The sequence below is a fragment of the Boleophthalmus pectinirostris genome, unplaced genomic scaffold (assembly GCF_026225935.1).
Source record: "Boleophthalmus pectinirostris isolate CB_2022bp ecotype Guang Dong unplaced genomic scaffold, ASM2622593v1 HiC_scaffold_2, whole genome shotgun sequence".
In the NCBI taxonomy this organism is placed as follows: Eukaryota; Metazoa; Chordata; class Actinopteri; order Gobiiformes; family Gobiidae; genus Boleophthalmus; species Boleophthalmus pectinirostris.
Window position 1 is genome coordinate 12,518,361 of NW_026571152.1, and position 18,032 is coordinate 12,536,392.

The window sequence follows — 18,032 nt, forward strand, 5'->3', positions numbered from 1 at the left end:
GACAGTCTGATGTAATAATAGATTTGCTTCGGGTGTTTTGTGAAGTGGGTAAGACTGTTTTTAGTGGCAGGCTAACTATGGCCATTGACATGCACTAGCCTAGCACCAGCGACCTCTGCAAATACAAGGACTGGATGGAATATTTCAAAAAGTGTCTCCACACGTCTCCAACACTCTGGCTCACTAGGAAATTAGGTCCTATGACCAAAATTCCGGACTGTTCCTTTAACATGTGTATCAGTGTAAGGGTTCATGTTACATTAAATTAAATCACATCAGGTTTGGACTCTCGAGGCTCTCAGGTCTAGACTTGTACCAGATCTACGGTCTTGGGTCTGATGAATCCATTTATGCTCTGGATTCTGGGATCTTGGACTGGTCCTGGATTGGGTCTGGCCCTGGTCCCTGGTCTGGTCCTGGTCTGGTATCAGGCATCTGGTCTCTAGTCGGGTCTCGGGTCTGACGGGTCCATTTGTGGTCTAGATTCTGGGAACTGGACTCGGAACATTTCTGAGGTTTAGTTTTTTCCGTTTGTTCCAAAAAAACGAGAGAAAAATGTGAAACAGCTGCAAAATATTAGACTAGGACCAGACCAAGACCAGACCAGGACCAAACCAGGACCGGACCTGGACTAAACTAGAACTAAACCAGGACTAAACCTTGACTGGACAGGACTAAACCAAGATTAAATCAGTTTTGTATTGTCAGTGCAATGGTGTAATTAATGGGACGTCAGGCCCTTCTGAGGCACTTACATGTAGTGCTGATTGTGATCCGTCTGGTCCACGTCCTGGTTCTGGTTTGGTCCAAATCCTGGTTCTGGTCTGGTCAAAGTCCTTTAATATGACCTCATTCTAAACTTCATAAATGTATCTTCTCAGTTTTGTAATTAAGTCTGCATTTATTTAGATTTCCCTGACAGAGCTGAATGTGTATACTAATATCTGTGACCTTTGACCTCTGAGCTGGTTTCTGATGACACATTGTATAAACCAATCACATGTTAAAGTAATGTTAAAGTAAAATGTATGATCCTGTTTTAGTCCTGTTTTAGTCCTGCTTTAGACCTGGTCTAGACCTGGTCTAATCATGGTTTAGTCCTAGTTCAGTCCTGGTTTAGTCCTGGTTTTGTCCTAGTTTAGTCTTAGTTTAGCTTAATTATTTATTTATACTGACTCTAATCACCCTAAGTGTTGAGCTTTGCGACAGTTTTTGTTTCTTGGGGACAGAACCTTAAATTGACCAGTCAGGAGCCAGAGACAGTGTGGTTGTTTGAGTGGTATAAAAATCTTTATTAATAACTCTTTTCTCTCTTTCAACATAAAGTGCTTTGACTGGAAACTTCAGGCTTTTATTTTGAAAGGATGAGTCCTGGATCTGAGACCGGCTCTTATTCTGAAAGTTTGATCTGCGTCAGGGGGACTTCATGTCACTCCTTCACCTCTGAAAGAAAAGAACAGACACATATGGATGAGACATAAGAAAAAGAGGAGAGGAGGGAGAGAACAGAGAGAGGGGGATGAGAGACTGAAGAAAAAGAGGAGAGGAAAGAAAAGAACAGACAGAGAGAGAGAGAGAGATTAGAAAAAGAGAGGGAGGAGAGGGGTTTGCATGAGACAGAAAAGAGAGAGAAAGCAGAGGTGAGGAGAGGGTAAAGAGGAGAGAAGAGGAGAGAGAGGAGAAGAGGAGGTGTCTGGGGAGGTAGAGGACAGATTGAGCGACAGAGAGAGAGAAATGTCACCTGTCGTGGGGCATGGCTGTGGGTGGAGTCTGTTCCTGTGGGCGTGTCAGTGGACGGTCCGTCTCCGCCTCCCGAAGGCCTTGGCTCCCACATTGGTCGGGACAAAGTGGGCGTTTCCCATTCCCCCCGAACGACTCAGGAAGTCAGCGAGACGATGAGTGACACATGTGGCCGTGTTACAAGCACGCTTCTGTAAAGTACTACACAAAAAGTACTGCTATAAGTACTCATACTACTACACCTGGACTACTATTACTACTACTGCTGCTACTACACTAAACACTAATACTGCAATAAGTACTATTACTACTATTGCTACTGCAAATACCACTAATGCTACTGCTGTACTAAACTCTAAACAAGACAATGCATGACACATGTGGTCATGTTACATACATGCTTTTGTGAAGTACTTCAAAAAGGTACTGTTATTACTAGCACTACTACTGCAGTACAGCCTCAGTGTTGCAGTACTTTTATTGAATATATAAAATAATGAGTTTGACATGGTTACTGCAGCAGCTACAGAGACTCTTCTAGGGGGCGCTCTAACCCAGGTCACTTCGACGGCCTCCTCTAGGGGGCGCTCTGCATGAAGCAGGTGCCTCATACAGGAAGAGCTCATCACAGCCTGATGGAGTGGATTTAAAAAAAAAGTGTTTTGTGTTCTAAATTAAGTAACTGCAGTGACACTAGCAGTGACACACACATGTATGAACACACACACAAATGTGTCTGTGAGCACACACACACACACACACATATATATGAACATAAACACACACATATGAACATACACATATATAAACACAAACACACACACACACACACGAACATACACATATATAAACACAAACACGTATATGAACACACACTGTGTGACCTTTGACCTTACCTCAGGATCAGTGTGAGCTTCGTCTGCAGCAGCTCCTCACATTCCTACTGTCTACACTGTTCTAATTGTTCTGAATCTAAAGTTTAAAACTCCTTCTTCATTTCTATTCTTAAAAATACATAAATAAAATAAAATAATATTTATTCTAGGCTTCATTATAGTTTACATGTGGTCTTTTTAACAAATGTTGAGTTTTCCAGTTTTTAGGTTCTTTTCTGCTCTCTCACTAAAACTAAATCTACCCCAAATGTGAGCATAAGAGAAGTTGAACAATGTGCCTTATTTTCAAATATTTTGGGCCTGATTTGCGTCTCAGATGTTTAGTTCCACTCTTGTTCAGGAGTTTGTGTGCAGAGCATGTCCTGGTCTTACTCAGAGAGTTTGTGATGTAGAAAAATATGTTTATTAAAATGAGTGATCACATCTGACTTTATGATCCAGAGCTGTGTCTATGACAGGGAAGAAAACGAGAAAACTCAAGACAAGAAAATGTGAAAAACGTCAGGCACCAGGCTCAGGATCAAACCAGGATCAAACCAAGATCAAACCAGGACTAAACCAGGATCAGGCCATGCGGACAGAGAGAGGAGAGAAAGAGAGAGGAGACGAGAAGAGAAGAGAGGAGGAGAGTGGAGACTAGAAGAGAGGAGACAAGGAAAGAGGAGACAAAGAGAAAGGAGAGGAGGAGAGAGGAGATCAGATAGGAGACATGCAGAGCAGAACAAGCACTCTTAGGTCAGATAAGAAGGATGGAAGGAGCTTTCTGTACTTTGACTGTTAAACTTAGACTGACCCAGGAGGAGATGTTGTAGTGTGCTACTGGACAAAAGACGATGTCCCACTTTGGTCCATACATGTGTGGAAAAAGTCAATTTAATGGACAATGTTGGCTCAAACACCTCATAATATTTTTCAAAGTTGTTCTGTAGTTTTTGTTTAAAGAAAACAATAGACTCTGAGGTTGTGGGTTAGATTCTGGCTCAGTATAACTACAGGACAAGGCAAAAAAAAAAAAAAACCACAACATCTCCTGAGGATCCTAGAATGCTTCCTAAGATGTATCCTAGTCTCCTCATGTCTCCTTCCATCCTTCCCTGTCTCCTTCAGGTAAAGTTCAACAGATTCCTGGTGGTTCTTCCGCAGTGTGTGGCTGGGTTTAGAGCAGGTTTATTGTTTAAAGTTTGTGTTCAGTCCTGGTCCAGACTGAACCTTTGGCCCAGTGTTGACAGTGCCCCCCCGCGCTCCGCCTCTCTCTCTCTCTCCAGGTTCTGATAGGACACACTGGACACTGTGCTCCTCTTTCTCCCCGGCGTTCCTGCTCCCACGTTGGTTCGAGGAAATGTCTGGAGTTTGTGCAGATCCTGAGACAGTTTTCCCAGAACACACGTGCTGAGGCCAGAGCAGCGCTTAGACAGAGGGGGGCGCTCTCGACTTCCAGAGAACAAGGAGACAGGAGACAGGAGAAGGGGAGGTAGGAGGTAGGAGATGAAAGGAGGAGACAAGGGGAGGAGGAAGGAGGAGATAGAAGGAGGAGATGGGGAGGTGATAGGATGTATGAGACAGGAGACAGGAAAAGGAGGTAGGAGACAGGATATAGGAAATAGGGAATATGGAGTTGGAGGTAGGAGACAGAAGATAGGAGATAGGAAGAGGAGGTAGGAGGTAGGAGACATGCAGAGGTTGGTTCAGAGGCGTTTCATGCAGCTCAGGTCTCACAGACTCAACAAACTAAAAATTTTCTTTTTCATTTGTTCTTAAACCCAAAACCTGAACTAGGTCTGAGTCCAGTGAGAGTCCTGGTCTTAGTCTAGTCTGAGTCCAGTCACAGTCCAATCTGAGTCCAGTCACAATCCAATCTGAGTCCAGTCTGAGTCCAGTCTGAGTCCAGTCTGAGTCCAGTCTGAGTCCAGTCTAAGCCTTGGTCCTGAATCTGAGAGGCTGTGAGTCAGAACATCACAGATAAACATGCATGAACTAAGACCATGCTTTTCAAACTTCAACACAAACATGCCCTCCTCCACCTCTCATCCCTCCATCTATTCATCTCTCTATCATCTCTCAGTCACCCCTCCATAGTTCACTTATTCATCCTCTCTGTCTCTCATCCCGCTATCACTCCATCACTCCATCCCTCCTTCATTCACAGGTTCATGCTGTATCTCAGAGTTCATGCCTCATGCTCAGATGCACAGATGCATGCGGGGACTTGAGATATATTTTATTTATATCATGTTTATTCCTAGTTAAACTTTTATTTAGGTGAAATTGTGAATCCTCAAAGACCTCACTCAGACCTGCTCCTCACATGTTCTCAGAAGAATGTGACTATTTTAGCTCTGTTGATGAAATGTGTTTTTAGATCAACTTAAAATTTTTCTTCTGACCTATTTTTTTTTTTTTTTTGAATCACCAACTTAGATGTTTTGTTTCACACACACATGTATAACACACAAATCCTCATCTTTAGATTAAGTTCTTCTCTCAAACAGGAAACACTCCTGTTTCCACTGTGTGCTCCACTGTGTTTTTAAACTCCATAGACCCTCACTAGAATCATTTGGCCAATATTAGCCCTGGATTTGCCAATCTCTAGTGAACATAAAGGTAAAAGTTAGCTGTTAACATCTCTTCATGACATCACGATATGGAACAGAACATTTTGATCTTTGGAGCTGCAGACAGACTAATAATAAAGTGTTACTCAAACATGTGTGAATGAAACAAAATTACTTAAAGTTCATGGGTCATTTTTGTGCAGTGGAGGACCTTTTAGATTCATTGTTGTAAACACATCTCTCTCTCTCTCTCTCTCTCTCTCTCTCTCTCTCTCTCTCTCTCTCTCTCTCACTCGTTTATTCATTCACTTGTTCATGTACCCCGTCTAGTGTTTGGTAGAGCGCTCTCACCTGGTGGTGTCCTGCTCCTCCTCTGCACTCATCTGGACAAACTCTCGAAGAATCGCGTTCAAAAGTCTTCTGACCTCCAAGTCCGAGAGGGAGACCGAGTCCAGACTGGACCTGGAACTAGACCAGAGACAAGACCTTAGACCAGAGACCAGAGACCAGTTCCATACATTGAAGTCTGATCGCAGGTAGCAACCAAAGAGGGTGTTGGAGATAACGCCCCTTCCCTAAGCGTCCACAACCCAACCAAAGCAGCAGTACAGGCTGAGCAACACTGTCGATCAAACCTGATTGTTATCAATGTTCATATCCTATTTTAGGGACAAAATAGAGTCATAAAATCCCCAGGGTCAAATAGTTAGTTACAGAGCAGAGCAGCGTCTTTATGGTCATGCCCATATATAGTACCTTGTGGGCGCGGCTTGTGAGCGGTGGGCGTGGCACAGGAGCAGAGCGTAGGTGATGAGGACAGCAGAGATCTTCACTACCAACATGGTCCCTGAGGAAGACAAACAGGAGCACACACTTTATATAACAAAGTGTTCTACTGTAACTGCTCCAGAGCCTTTCTGTGTGCAGTTTGTATGTTCTCCCTGGGTCTTTGTGTGGAGTTTGCATGTTCTACCTGTGTCTGTGTGGAGTTTGTATGTTCTCCAGGTAACTTAGTTTAGTCCCGTTTTAGTCCCGCTTTAGTCCTGGTTTAGACCCAGTTAAGACCTGGCTTAGACCTGATTTAGTCCTGGTTTAAATCTGGTTTAGACCTGTTTTAGACTTGGTTTATTTCTTTTTTAGACCTAGTTTAGACCTAGTTTAGACCTGGTTTAGACCTGGTTTAGATTGGGTTTAAACCTTTTTTTTTTTTTTAAGACCTAGTTCAGACCTAGTTTAAACCTAGTTAAGACCTGATTTATACCTAGTTTAGACCTGGTTTAGACCTGGTTTAGACCTTGTTTAGTCCTGGTTTAGATCTGGTTTAGACCTGCTTTAGACTTGGTTTATTTCTTTTTTAGACCTAGTTTAGACCTGGTTTAGATTGGGTTTAGATCTTTCTTTTTTAGACCTAGTTCAGACCTATTTTAGACCTAATTAAGACCTGATTTATACCTAGTTTAGACCTGGTTTAGATATATTTTAGAGCTAGTTTAGTCCTGGCTTAGTCCTGATTTAGACCTGGTTTAGTCCTGGTTTAGATCTGGTTTAGACCTGCTTTAGACTTGGTTTACTTCTTTTTTAGACCTAGTTTAGACCTGGTTTAGACCTGGTTTAGATTGGGTTTAGACCTTTTTTTTAGACCTAATTCAGACCTAGTTTAGACCTAGTTAAGACCTGATTTATACCTGGTTTAGACCTGGTTTAGTCCTGGTTTAGACCTGGTTTAGTCCTGGTTTAGTCCTGGTTTAGACCTTATTTAATCCTGGTTTACACCTGGTTTTGTGACGTCACACTTTCCTTAAATTCCTTTAAACTAGAGGGTCTCCTGTTTGATTCCCGGACACAATCCTCCACCTTCTCCCTCTTTCTTTGCTCCTCACTCTCTCTCTCATCTTTTCTTTTCTTCTCTCTCCTCCATCTCCTCATCCTCCTTACCCCCCTTCCCCTTCTTCACCCCCCTCTCCTCCTCTTTTCTTTACCCCCTCCCACTCCTCTTTTTTTAAATGGAGGCTGTGGCAGAGTTCCAGAAGTGTTGGTCCCACCGGAGCTCAGTGCATTAGTGAAATTACACACTCGTCTGTCTCATCACTCCATCTTTACCCCCCTCCTCCACACACACACATACATACACATGTCTGTCACATCCCTCCATCTTTACCCCCCTCCGCGCACACACCCCACACTCATCCCTCTATCACTGCCCATTCTCTTACACTAAACCACTCTTCTGTCTAATCCCTCCATTCATACACACACACACTCGTCTGTCTCATCCCTCAATCTTTATAACGCACACACATTCACCCCTCATTCCTTTACACTAAATCTCTCCCTCCATCTTTATACTGCATCCCGTAATACACCTTCATTCATCCCTCCGTCTTTATAACACACACACTCGTCTGTCCCAGCCCTCCATCCGTATCCCCCTCCACGCACACACACACCCCTAATACACTTTCATTCATCTCTCCATCCCTACCACTGCCTTAAAACTCAAAAGAGAAACTACTCCTCCTCCTCTTCTCTTCTCATCCCTCTATCACTGACACATCTAAACACAGTCTCCATCCCTCTTTCCTGAAACTGAACGATCTCATCCCAACATCTTCCTACATCACACACATACACATTCCCATACGGTCTAACAGAGGGACCTCACCTCCGTCTCATCCCTCCATCATCTGTGCATTTAGCTAAAGAGGGAGCCCACACTTTGAAATCCCTCTTTCTCTCTTTTTTCTCACCACAGTCTCCCGTTTCATTCATCCCTCCATCTCTAATGTTTTACCTCACACGTAAACCACATCTCTGTCTCATCCCTCCATCCCCCCATTCTACTGTACAAGCTTCTATTTATTCGTCCCTCGCTCCTCTCCTCCTCCTCTGCTCTGCTCCTCCACAGGTGCACTTCTCCATCTCATCCCTTTCTTTTACACTTCTAAATAAAATCAAGCGTATTCTGTCTATTTTAAGACTCAGGGGAAAAAAAGAGCGCTCTGAGATTTTAAATTATTAAAGATTAGATTCAAATAGAAAAAAGAGAAAAAGAGAAAAGCAGGTTTCATTTTGAACCACAGTCATTTGTGGTGGAGAGTTACTGATGGACAAAACAATAAATATATATAAAAAAATCTTTCTGTTAAATCGTTTCATTACGTTCTTCTGGTTTGAGCAGAAGAGGGTCTAAACTAAAGATAATGCTAATAATAATAATATATTGTGCTAATATTTGTGGTTTTTAGTGTATCAGCTATCGGTCTAAACCAGGTCTAAACCCGGACAAAACCAGGTCTAAAAAAAGACTAAACCAGGTCTGAACCAGGACTAAACCAGGTCTAAACCAGGACAAAACCAGGTCTAAACCAGGTCTAAACCAGGTCTAAACCAGGACAAAACCAGGTCTAAACCAGGTCTAAACCAGGTCTGAACCAGGTCTGAACCAGCACTAAACCAGGTCTAAACCAGGACTTTTAAAATTGTTTAGTTTTTCCAAATTGAGATTAAATTACAAGAAACATTTAAATATATTTTGAATTAAATTTTTTGAATTTTTTGAAGACCGATATGTGGTTTTGGCCGAGCTATGTGCTAAAAAAGATCTGTGGGTAACATTGTAGATAATTTAAATATTAAAACAATTATCAACTCCGTTCAAAAATATTGGTTCAAATTTCATTATCGTCCCCAAATGATCATCTTATTGGCTCTAAAAAAAGTACATTTTCAAATTCTGACAAATTTTATTAACATTTTGAATTAATTTTAAGATTTTGTTGAAATTTGTGCAGCAACAAAAAACAGAATAGATTTTGACTCCTGTAAAACTAAATACTGAGAGAAAAGAAAGAATCGTTCTAATAATTCTGAAAATACATCTCATTTAATATTAATGTTTAATGTCTTTATATTTCTCTCTGACATAAAAGCGTATGAGCTACGTCTGCATCAGAGCCATGGCCGAGAGCTCCTGTCCAAAAAATTAGGAAATGAAAATATGTATATATTTTAAATCATGCTCAAAGTTCAAAATAATAGTAATAGTAATAGAATAAAGGTGTCAAACTTTTATTTGTCCACTATGGGGAAATTCCACAGTTTAAAAGCAACAAGAAAACAAAAATAGGCACGTAAAAATCAAGAGAATAGATTTAAACACGACACTGTGGTAGTTTAATATAATAATCACTCCTAATGCTTTTTACATTTATCATTTCTAATCTCTTTTCAAATTAAATTAAATTACTTTTGTCTGCTACTTTAATGAAAATGTTTTCCCATATTATTTTATCACTATGTGCTTATTATTTTCACATGAGACTGAAGCGCTTTCATTTCATTTCTTCACATTTCTCTCACATCTGACTGATTTTCACGTCGTCATGATTTCAGATTTTAATTTCTAAAAAAAATTCAGATTTAAACACTGTTTTTTTGGAGATCATTTGGAAATTTCCTGCTGAGATCTAAACTTTTCTGATGGAGGATAAGCAACCTGCTTGTCTCCATGGGGATTTCTTGCTTTGCCCGTGAGGTTCCACAGTGTGGGATTAAAGTCAATTATCTTCCAATAATTTTATTACAGGATTTTATTGTTCAAAAATATCTTGGATAAACATGCATTCTAACTGTGACTGTGGCCACATTTCCACAGACGTGACTTGTAACTTGGACTTATGAAGAGTTAAATGTCTTCCTGTGGAAAAGTTACATAGTGCAGCTTTAACTCATCAACAGTTATTTTTTTCTATAATTATTAATTCAGTTCTGTCAACTCAGCTGTCCAGTTTAATTTTTATTTTGCTATGGATCCTACCTGGATAACTGAGGAATTACACAGACAATGATTAATTTTGTTCAAGACTTTAAAAAATGAATAAATAAATTTAAAAAATTAAAGTGACATGAGAGGACGCATCTTTCTGAAGGAAACTGTATTTTTGATGACTACATTTTTATAATTAAACTGAGAAATATTTGAAATCCTGATTCTAAATGCAACGGATCGCTGTGGGTGTTCAGACGTGAAAATGTGAAAGATTCATTTTCAAATGTTCAAATCTCAAGAATCTAAAACAAAAAAATTTGTGACAGAAAAAAATAAAATCTAAATTTTAAAATGTTAAAATATAAAATGTTAAACAGATCAGAGCTGTCTGAGCAGAGACACAGGTAAGAGCCGCTGTCCGTGGTGCTGAAACGCTCCTATACTGGCCTGCCTCTGATAAAATCAAGATTGAACAAGGACCAACCTGGACTAAAGCAGGACTAAACTCAGACTAAACCAGGACTGAATCAGGACTAAACCAGGACTGAACCAGGACTGAACCAAGACTAAACCAGGACTAACTTGTACTAAACCAGGTCTGAACAAGAACTAAACCAGGACTCAACCAGAACTAATCCAAGACTGAACCAGGACTAAACCATGGCTAACCAGGACTACACCAGGTCTGAAGAAGATTTTAATAAAATATATTTAAAATATATATTTTTTCCCAAACTGAAAATAAATTATGATTAATATTTAAATATATTTTCAAAATGTTTTTTTACAGAAATTTTTGAATTTAAACATTTTTGAAGTTATAAATGGCTCATGTCTCCTGATCAATGGCAAGCAGAGCAAGATTATTTTTGTTTTAAATTCTAAGAAAATGCTTTTTTAAAGAATTATTTTTTAATTGAATTTTCTTTTTAAATTTCTTCTTAAATGTTAAATCATATTAAAAAGGTAAAATAATAATAATAATAATAATAATAATAATAATAATAATAATAATAATAATAATAATAAAGAAAAGACAAAAAGTAAACTTTTAGAGAGTAAATCCTGGCGCGCCCTGTGACCACACTCTTAACAGTTCTGAACAGATAAAGTCTCTTACCTTGTTGAGAATCAGCGGCGAAACCAAAAGATGAAAAACCGTATTTATTTCACTTTTTAAAAATGTCTAAAAGAATGAACGCTGTGTTGGCTTCTGGCTTTGAGCGTCTGCGGCTCTGCTCCTCCTTTATACCCCACACAGAGCCCAAACCAGCCAATCACAGCTCTGCAGCCCTAAGGAGCAGCCAATCAATGGGCAGGGAGGAGCTCGTACCCCGCCCCCACGTTCACACTGGCGTCATCCATCGCTTCATTCATAAAAATCAGACGTATATAAAGTAAAAACTCTACAAACATATGAGTTTAGAGGTATAGGAGAGAAAGAGAGAGGGATAGAGAGCGAGAGAGAGAGAGAGCGAGAAGGAGTGAGGGAGGGAGTGGGGGGGTAGGGGGAGAAATGAAAGAGGGAGAGATGAGGAGGAGAAAGGGAGGGAGAGAGAGAGAGGGAAGAGGAGAAAGAAAAGAGGGAGAGAGGAGAAAGGGGGGGGAGGAGGAGAGAGGGAGAGGAGGAGAGAAGGCACAAAAGAGAGGGAGGGGAGAGCAGAAGGGGGAAGAGAGGAAGGAGGAGAAGCAAAAGAGGGAGTTGAGGGGAGAGACAGGGAGGGAGGAAAAGAAATCAAAAAGAGAGAGGGAGGGAGGGAGGGAAGGAGGAGGAGGGGTCACATGCTTTGTAGTTGATGAGTTATCTCTTGAGTAAAAGTTAAAATCGAACACTGTAAAAGTGAATCCAGTTTTTTTCTGACGCAGGTTCAAAATGACGTCATTTCATTTGGAGCCCATTCAAACAGGAAGTCAAATATACATTTTTTATACCTTTATTTAAGTGTATTCTCATTAACACTGCTTTACCTTTAAAGTTTTTTTTTGTTTTTTGTTTTTTTGTTTTTTTTACAGCAAGGAGCAGATGTAGAAAACTAAACTCACTGCACAAACCTCTATTTTAGGTTTAAAGCTTTTATATAAACATATTTAGTTTACCTTTCATTTTATTTAACTTATTCCAAATCAGAAAAGACTACATGTCACACAGTATTGATACTCCTCAACCTCTGTAATCATGGTTTAGACCTCATTCAGTCCTGGTTTAGTTCTGGTTCAGTCCTGGTTCAGTCCTGTTTTAGTCCTGTTTTAGTCCTGAAGTATGAGAGGAGACCAGGAGTAACAGAGATTTTAATAGATAAAGGGAGAATGCGATGTTGGAAGGAAGGATAGAGGAGGACAAGGAGAAGAGGAGGAGAGGAGGAGATGAGGAGAGGGGAAGAGAAGGAGGAGGAGGAGGAGGAGGAGGAGGAAAGTGGATCAATAAAGACTCTGTTTAACCTAATTACAGTTTCTCCAGAACAGTCTTTTCATTAGAGCCCCATAGGAACTAGACCAGGATTTCAACCAGGCTCCAGAGAGGATCCTAACCAGATCTGAGGGACTACACCAGGATCATAACCAGATCTGATTCCTACATTGGGAACACCTGTACCTTGTCACTGGTGGTTCCCAGCTTTTAAAATGTTTTAAAATAAACAAATTTTTAACAACTGAAGAGTGTCTTTGTGTGTTTTTTTTTTTTTTTTTTAAATAAAATGATCTCCCATTGCTTCTCTGTAGTTGGTCAGTCTCCACACCACTGCTGGGCCTGAGAGAATTCATCTTGGTGGGGAGGCTTCACCTTTCCCCTCACTGTCCTCTTCTCTGGAGCAGCTCACAGTGACATACAAATACACGTGAGCATTTGTCTGTTTCCAGAGTCTTGGATTTGGCTCTGTGTGATGTTCATGATCAGACACTTGTGCACCTCCACCAGGCTCCTCCCATCACTGTTTGCCTTCTACATTAGCTCTAGCTTTAGCATTAGCATACACCAGTGCACTGCCTCAGGTCTGTCTACTGCACAGATTTACAGAACACGCGTGTATTTGACCCGGCTCATGTTACAGTTTACACAGATGTATCTTTGGCAATGTCATGTTTGTTTTTCCATCTCTGATTCTGTTAATATTGTTTTTATCACCATGGCGACAGCTCTTTGTGTCTTAATGAGGATTAGGACGGTGGTATTGTCCTGTGTGGACACTGTCACTGACCTGATGAATGTGACTTAGGTCAAAAGTGACCCAAGACACTCAATGTCTGTAAACAGGAGCGGCTACACCTGCTGCACCTAGCCCCGCCCCACACCCGTTCCATAACCAGGCCTGTCCCAGCACCAACCCTCTGTGTCTGAGTGAAGCAGAGAAAACCATGGATCTATTAAAATAACTGGATAAGGTATTGCTGCTTGTAGCTGCCTCCAGCTGACATAGTGGTCACTCTCTGGTACTACAGTGAAAAAAATCCTGGCTGAGACACATTTTTTCTCATAGAGCGCAATGTAATCACAAACTGCTCGACTGACAGGGCACCTACAACTTTCAAAAATGTCAAATTTTGTGGCAATTTTAATCTATTTTTATATCATAAACTTTTTCTCAGCTCAAAATCCCTCAGTTCAAAAATGCTTTATAATCGTCAGCTCCGGCTCCTCTCTAGCTCCTCCATGTGTTGAGCTCTTGTGAATTTGCGTGTGCCCATGGGAGAAAAGAGCACTACTGCGCATGCTCAATCAGCCCACAGCCATTGGAAGTACCGCGCTAGGCTAATCTGGAGTCATGTGCCATTGAGTTTGGCCCATTGACTTGAATGGGCGGCTATTTTGAAATCCCGGGGCTTTGAGCAAACACAAGAGGCTACACTATTGACTGTATATAGAAAGTGACATAGGAAACCCACTAACCACGTTGTTCTACTAACAGGAAGTGAGCATGGGTACAATTTGGCTCCTTTCACTCCAATTCTCTGCCACACCCTCCTACTCTCAAGTCCAGGAAGAGTTTATCAAAGAGCTCAGGAAGGCCACAATGTCCCCTGGGAGCCTGCAGAGCCCCTCCTGTTCACAGCGCCCCTCATGGCTTCAGTCAGACACTACAGGATAACAAGCATCCAGAGAGTCCCAGAGAGGATCAATGTGTCTGAGTCATTTCATCCAGACGCTAACGAGAGACACACCATAACGAGACATGAGCCAGTCTCCTATGACAAAGATATTATGACTTAAAATATTTTACATCATTAATCTTCTCATTTTACTGCACAATGCTTTAAACATGAGTGTAAATGGTCAAAACAAAATGTTGTTTACTGCTCAAAAACATACCTGGAATTATGTTTTGTGCATGTACATTTGAGTAACTCTTTATTATTGGGCTACATCACCAAACTTCAAAATGCTCTGTTCCACCTTGTGATGTCATGAAGTGGTAATTTTCAAATTAACAGCTACATTTTAGGTTTTGTTCAGAAGAGATTGGCAAAGTGGAGCACTTCATGTATTATCACATGACATCACAAGGTGGGACAGAGTGTTTTCTGTTTCAGTGAAGAACAAAGACTAAATGTGCAGGTTTTGTGTGTTAAACATGTGTGAATGAAACAAAACACAACTCCAAGTCTGTTTGTGATGAAGAAACAACAACAATTATAACATAGATCTGAAAATACTGTAATATGGGCCCTTTAATTTCCAAAGACTAAACAGCAGTTGTGATGTCTGTGAGGAGTCTCTCAGTGCAGAGTCACAGCTGGAGCAGAGCCAGAGCCAGGGTATTTATAGACCTCTTTAGACCTGGACATGGACCAGAATATGACCAGATCAGGACCAGATGAGGACCAGACTAGAGACCAGAGACCAGAGTCCAGAACCAGAGACTAGAGATCAGACTAGGACCAGACCAGGTCCAGACCAGGATCAGACCAGGACCAGACTAGGACCAGGATTAGAACCAGACCAGAACCAGGCCAGGACCAGGACTGCACTCTGATGATGTCACAGAGTTCGGTCCAGAGCAAAATCCTGACTCAGCTCTGATCTGAGAAAGAGATGGAGGAAGGAGGAGAGAAGAGAGAGAGAGAGAGAGTAGGGGGGGAAAGTGGGAGGGAGCAGCAGAGAGAGAGAGACAGAGTGAGGGGGGAGAGAGAGGTAGAGGGAGGAAGGAGGAGTAGAAGAGGGAGAGAGGAGGGAGGAAGGAGGAGAGAAAGAGGAGAGAGATATTTCCAACTTCGACATTACATTGGAAAATTTTCGCTTCTCTCTGCAGTGAGCCTTGTCATTTTGGACTTAAAATGTTTGTATTAACCTGCTTTACATGATTCTGGTGTTTTTATTTTGCTATTTTGTATGTACATAAATTCATAATCCTAATATGGAACCATCTCCAAATTTAAAAGTTAGCCTCATGAGTTTCATTTGGTTGGAGCCAGACACTAGGAGTGACGTCACACTTGAATAGTCCACTTCTTTATACAGTCTACAGTGTTGCTTAAGTACAGATATATTGTATAAGCAACTTTTGATGTGCACTGATACCAATTATGGTATAGAATATTGGTGCAGATACTCTTGATTCCATGATATTGATTCAGTCGATATCCTGGTTGGACCTTTAATTGGATGTAAAAAGACCATTTACTGGCTGATTTTGAGCGTCTCATAATGTTTGAACTTTTATTCATACAAAGCAGTTCAGTGGTGATGTGAAGGATAAATAACAGTTACATAATGCAACACGATCTCTTGTGCAATAAGTTTAATGTCTGTAATAAAGCTTAATATCTGTGTTTTAAAGAAAATGTCTTGGAGATTTCTACCATGTTATAATGTTGTTCCCTCATCAAAAAACAAGCTTGAAAAGGTTTCCATATCATCCTTGCATGTCTGAGTTTTGTATCGATCTCTCCTGGACCCTATTTGAACCTCTTTATGGTTCAAACCTGATGAGACATGCAATAGTTTCATTAGCAAAAGGCCGATTGTGTTGTGATAGTGCTCTGAAAAGGAACTTATGTGTTAGCAGTTAATACCAAATAGAAGTAAAGTGGCCTCTATTTAAGGAAATAAGCGCCAATTTCCATCTTTACAATGGCATCGGTTAATAACAGGTGTCAGCACATATTTAAAGTCACAGTATCAGTATCAGCATCTGAACCAAAAAAGCTGAATTAGTGTGTCACTATACTCTTGAGGTCAAAATATGTCAACTGTGCACTGTCTGGGTCTAATTATATAGTATTTTATGGTTTGAGAGTGCACTGTTAGCATACCAGTTGTTTATTGTGACTGCAAAACTGCGCACTGGTCCCTGACAGTTGTGAAAAGTGCTTCAAAACTCATTGTGATGAATAATTACGATGTTCACAATGCATAAGACACAAGCACACTGCTATTGTGCTTGTGTCTGCATTATAGTTGTAATCTATGACACTCATGGATCATTATGTTATAATTTGCACATTCTAAATCACAATATTGAACTAAAACAACTTCATTAAAGTAATTAATTAGCTGACTTATGCTAGAAAACTGCAGTGCCCAATTGGAGCTGCCATTACGTCATCAAAAATGCTGCATGTTGTCAGCCCCTCCTGTAGATAGGTGCGGATCCTGCTCCTGTCAGTCCCTGTCTGTCCCTGTCTGTCCCCGTCTGCTCTGACATCTCTTTAACTGAAATAACACTGCATCTGAACTTTTGAATGATTCATGATTTTCTCTGGATCAAATCGAGCGACATTCAACAAGTGTCGGATCAGATCAAACTCACCTCCCACAATGCACCAGGGCACAAAAGGAGGGTGGTAAGGTTTTATCAAAAACTAAAGGATTGTTCTGGAACATTGTGAGCCCTGAATCTTCTCTATTGCAAACTGTCATGAAATGCTGGATTTTACAAGTTCTGCCAAAACCCTGATGGTAAACCTGACCTCAAACCCTAACTTAAACCAAACCCTAACTCTAACCAGACCCTAACCTAAACCAGACCCTAACCCTAACCTAAACCAGACCCTAACTCTAACTCTAACTCTAACCAGACCCTAATCTGAACCAGACCCTAACCCTAACCTAAACCAGACCCTAATCTGAACCAGACCCTAACTCTAACCTAAACCAGACCCTAACCTAAACCAGACTCTAACCCTAACCAAAACCAAACCCTAACTCTAACCTAAACCAGACCCTAACTCAAACCTTAACCAGACCCTAATCTGAACCAAACCCTGAGTCTAACCTAAGCCAAACCCTAACTCTAACCTCAACCAGATCCTAGCCCTAACCTAAACCAAACCCTAACCTAAAACAGACCCTAACCCTGACCTAAACCAGACCCTAACTCTAACCTAAACCAAACTCTAACCCTAACCTAAACCATACCCTAACTCTAACCTAAAACAGACCCTAACCTAAAACAGACCTTACTCTAAACCAGACCCTAACCTAAATCTCAACCAGACCCTAACTCTAACCTAAACCAATCCCTAACCCTAACCTAAACCAGACCCTAACTTAAACCAGACCCTAACTCTAACCTAAATCAGACCCTAACCTAAACCAGACCGTAACTCTAACCTAAACCAGACCTTAATCTAAACCAGACCCTAACCTAAATTTCAACCAGACCCTAACTCTAACATAAACCAGACCCTAACTCTAACCTAAATGAGACCCTAACTCAAACCCTAAGCAGACTCTAGCCCTAACCTAAACCAGATCCTAACCTTAACCCTAAACAAGACCCTAACCTAAACCAGACCATAACTGTAACGTAAACCAGACTCTAACCTGAACCAGACCCTAACTCTAACCTAAACCAGACCCTAACCTAAACCTAAACCTAAACCAGACCCTTACCTAAACCAGACCCTAACTCTAACCAAAATCAAACCCTAACCCTGACCTAATCCAGACCCTAACTCTAACCAAAACCAAACCCTAACCCTAATCTAAACCAAACCCTAACTCTAACCTAAACCAGACCCTAATTCTAACTTAACCAAGCCTTAACTTTAACCTACACCAGACCCTAACCCTTACCTAAACCAGACCTTAACCTAAACCAGACCTTAACCTAAAACTAAACCACACCCTAACTC

General features: G+C 40.9%; 1 protein-coding gene across 1 annotated transcript; it reads right to left on the reverse strand.

The window, feature by feature from the left end:
• Nucleotides 1-1,787: 1,787 nt before the first annotated feature.
• Nucleotides 1,788-6,033, reverse strand: LOC110160325 (calcitonin gene-related peptide-like). The gene is made up of 3 exons (XM_055155410.1): nt 5,948-6,033; nt 5,543-5,659; nt 1,788-1,941 (listed from the first exon to the last, which is right to left on the reverse strand). Exons 1-3 carry the CDS (start codon nt 6,031-6,033, stop codon nt 1,788-1,790), a joined length of 357 nt encoding a protein of 118 aa, XP_055011385.1.
• Between the last annotated feature and the right edge of the window lie 11,999 nt (nt 6,034-18,032).

What these genes read in the sequence shown, in the direction of transcription:
- LOC110160325 (XM_055155410.1), bottom strand. Translation starts at nt 6,033, where the DNA reads ATGTTGGTAGTGAAGATCTCTGCTGTCCTCATCACCTACGCTCTGCTC. An exon ending in TCACAAGCCGCGCCCACAAG is followed by an intron (nt 5,660 to 5,947) that starts GTACTATATATG and finishes TCTCTGGTCTAG; the next exon opens with TTCCAGGTCCAGTCTGGACT. An exon ending in GAGGAGCAGGACACCACCAG is followed by an intron (nt 1,942 to 5,542) that starts GTGAGAGCGCTC and finishes CTTTTTGTGTAG; the next exon opens with TACTTTACAGAAGCGTGCTT.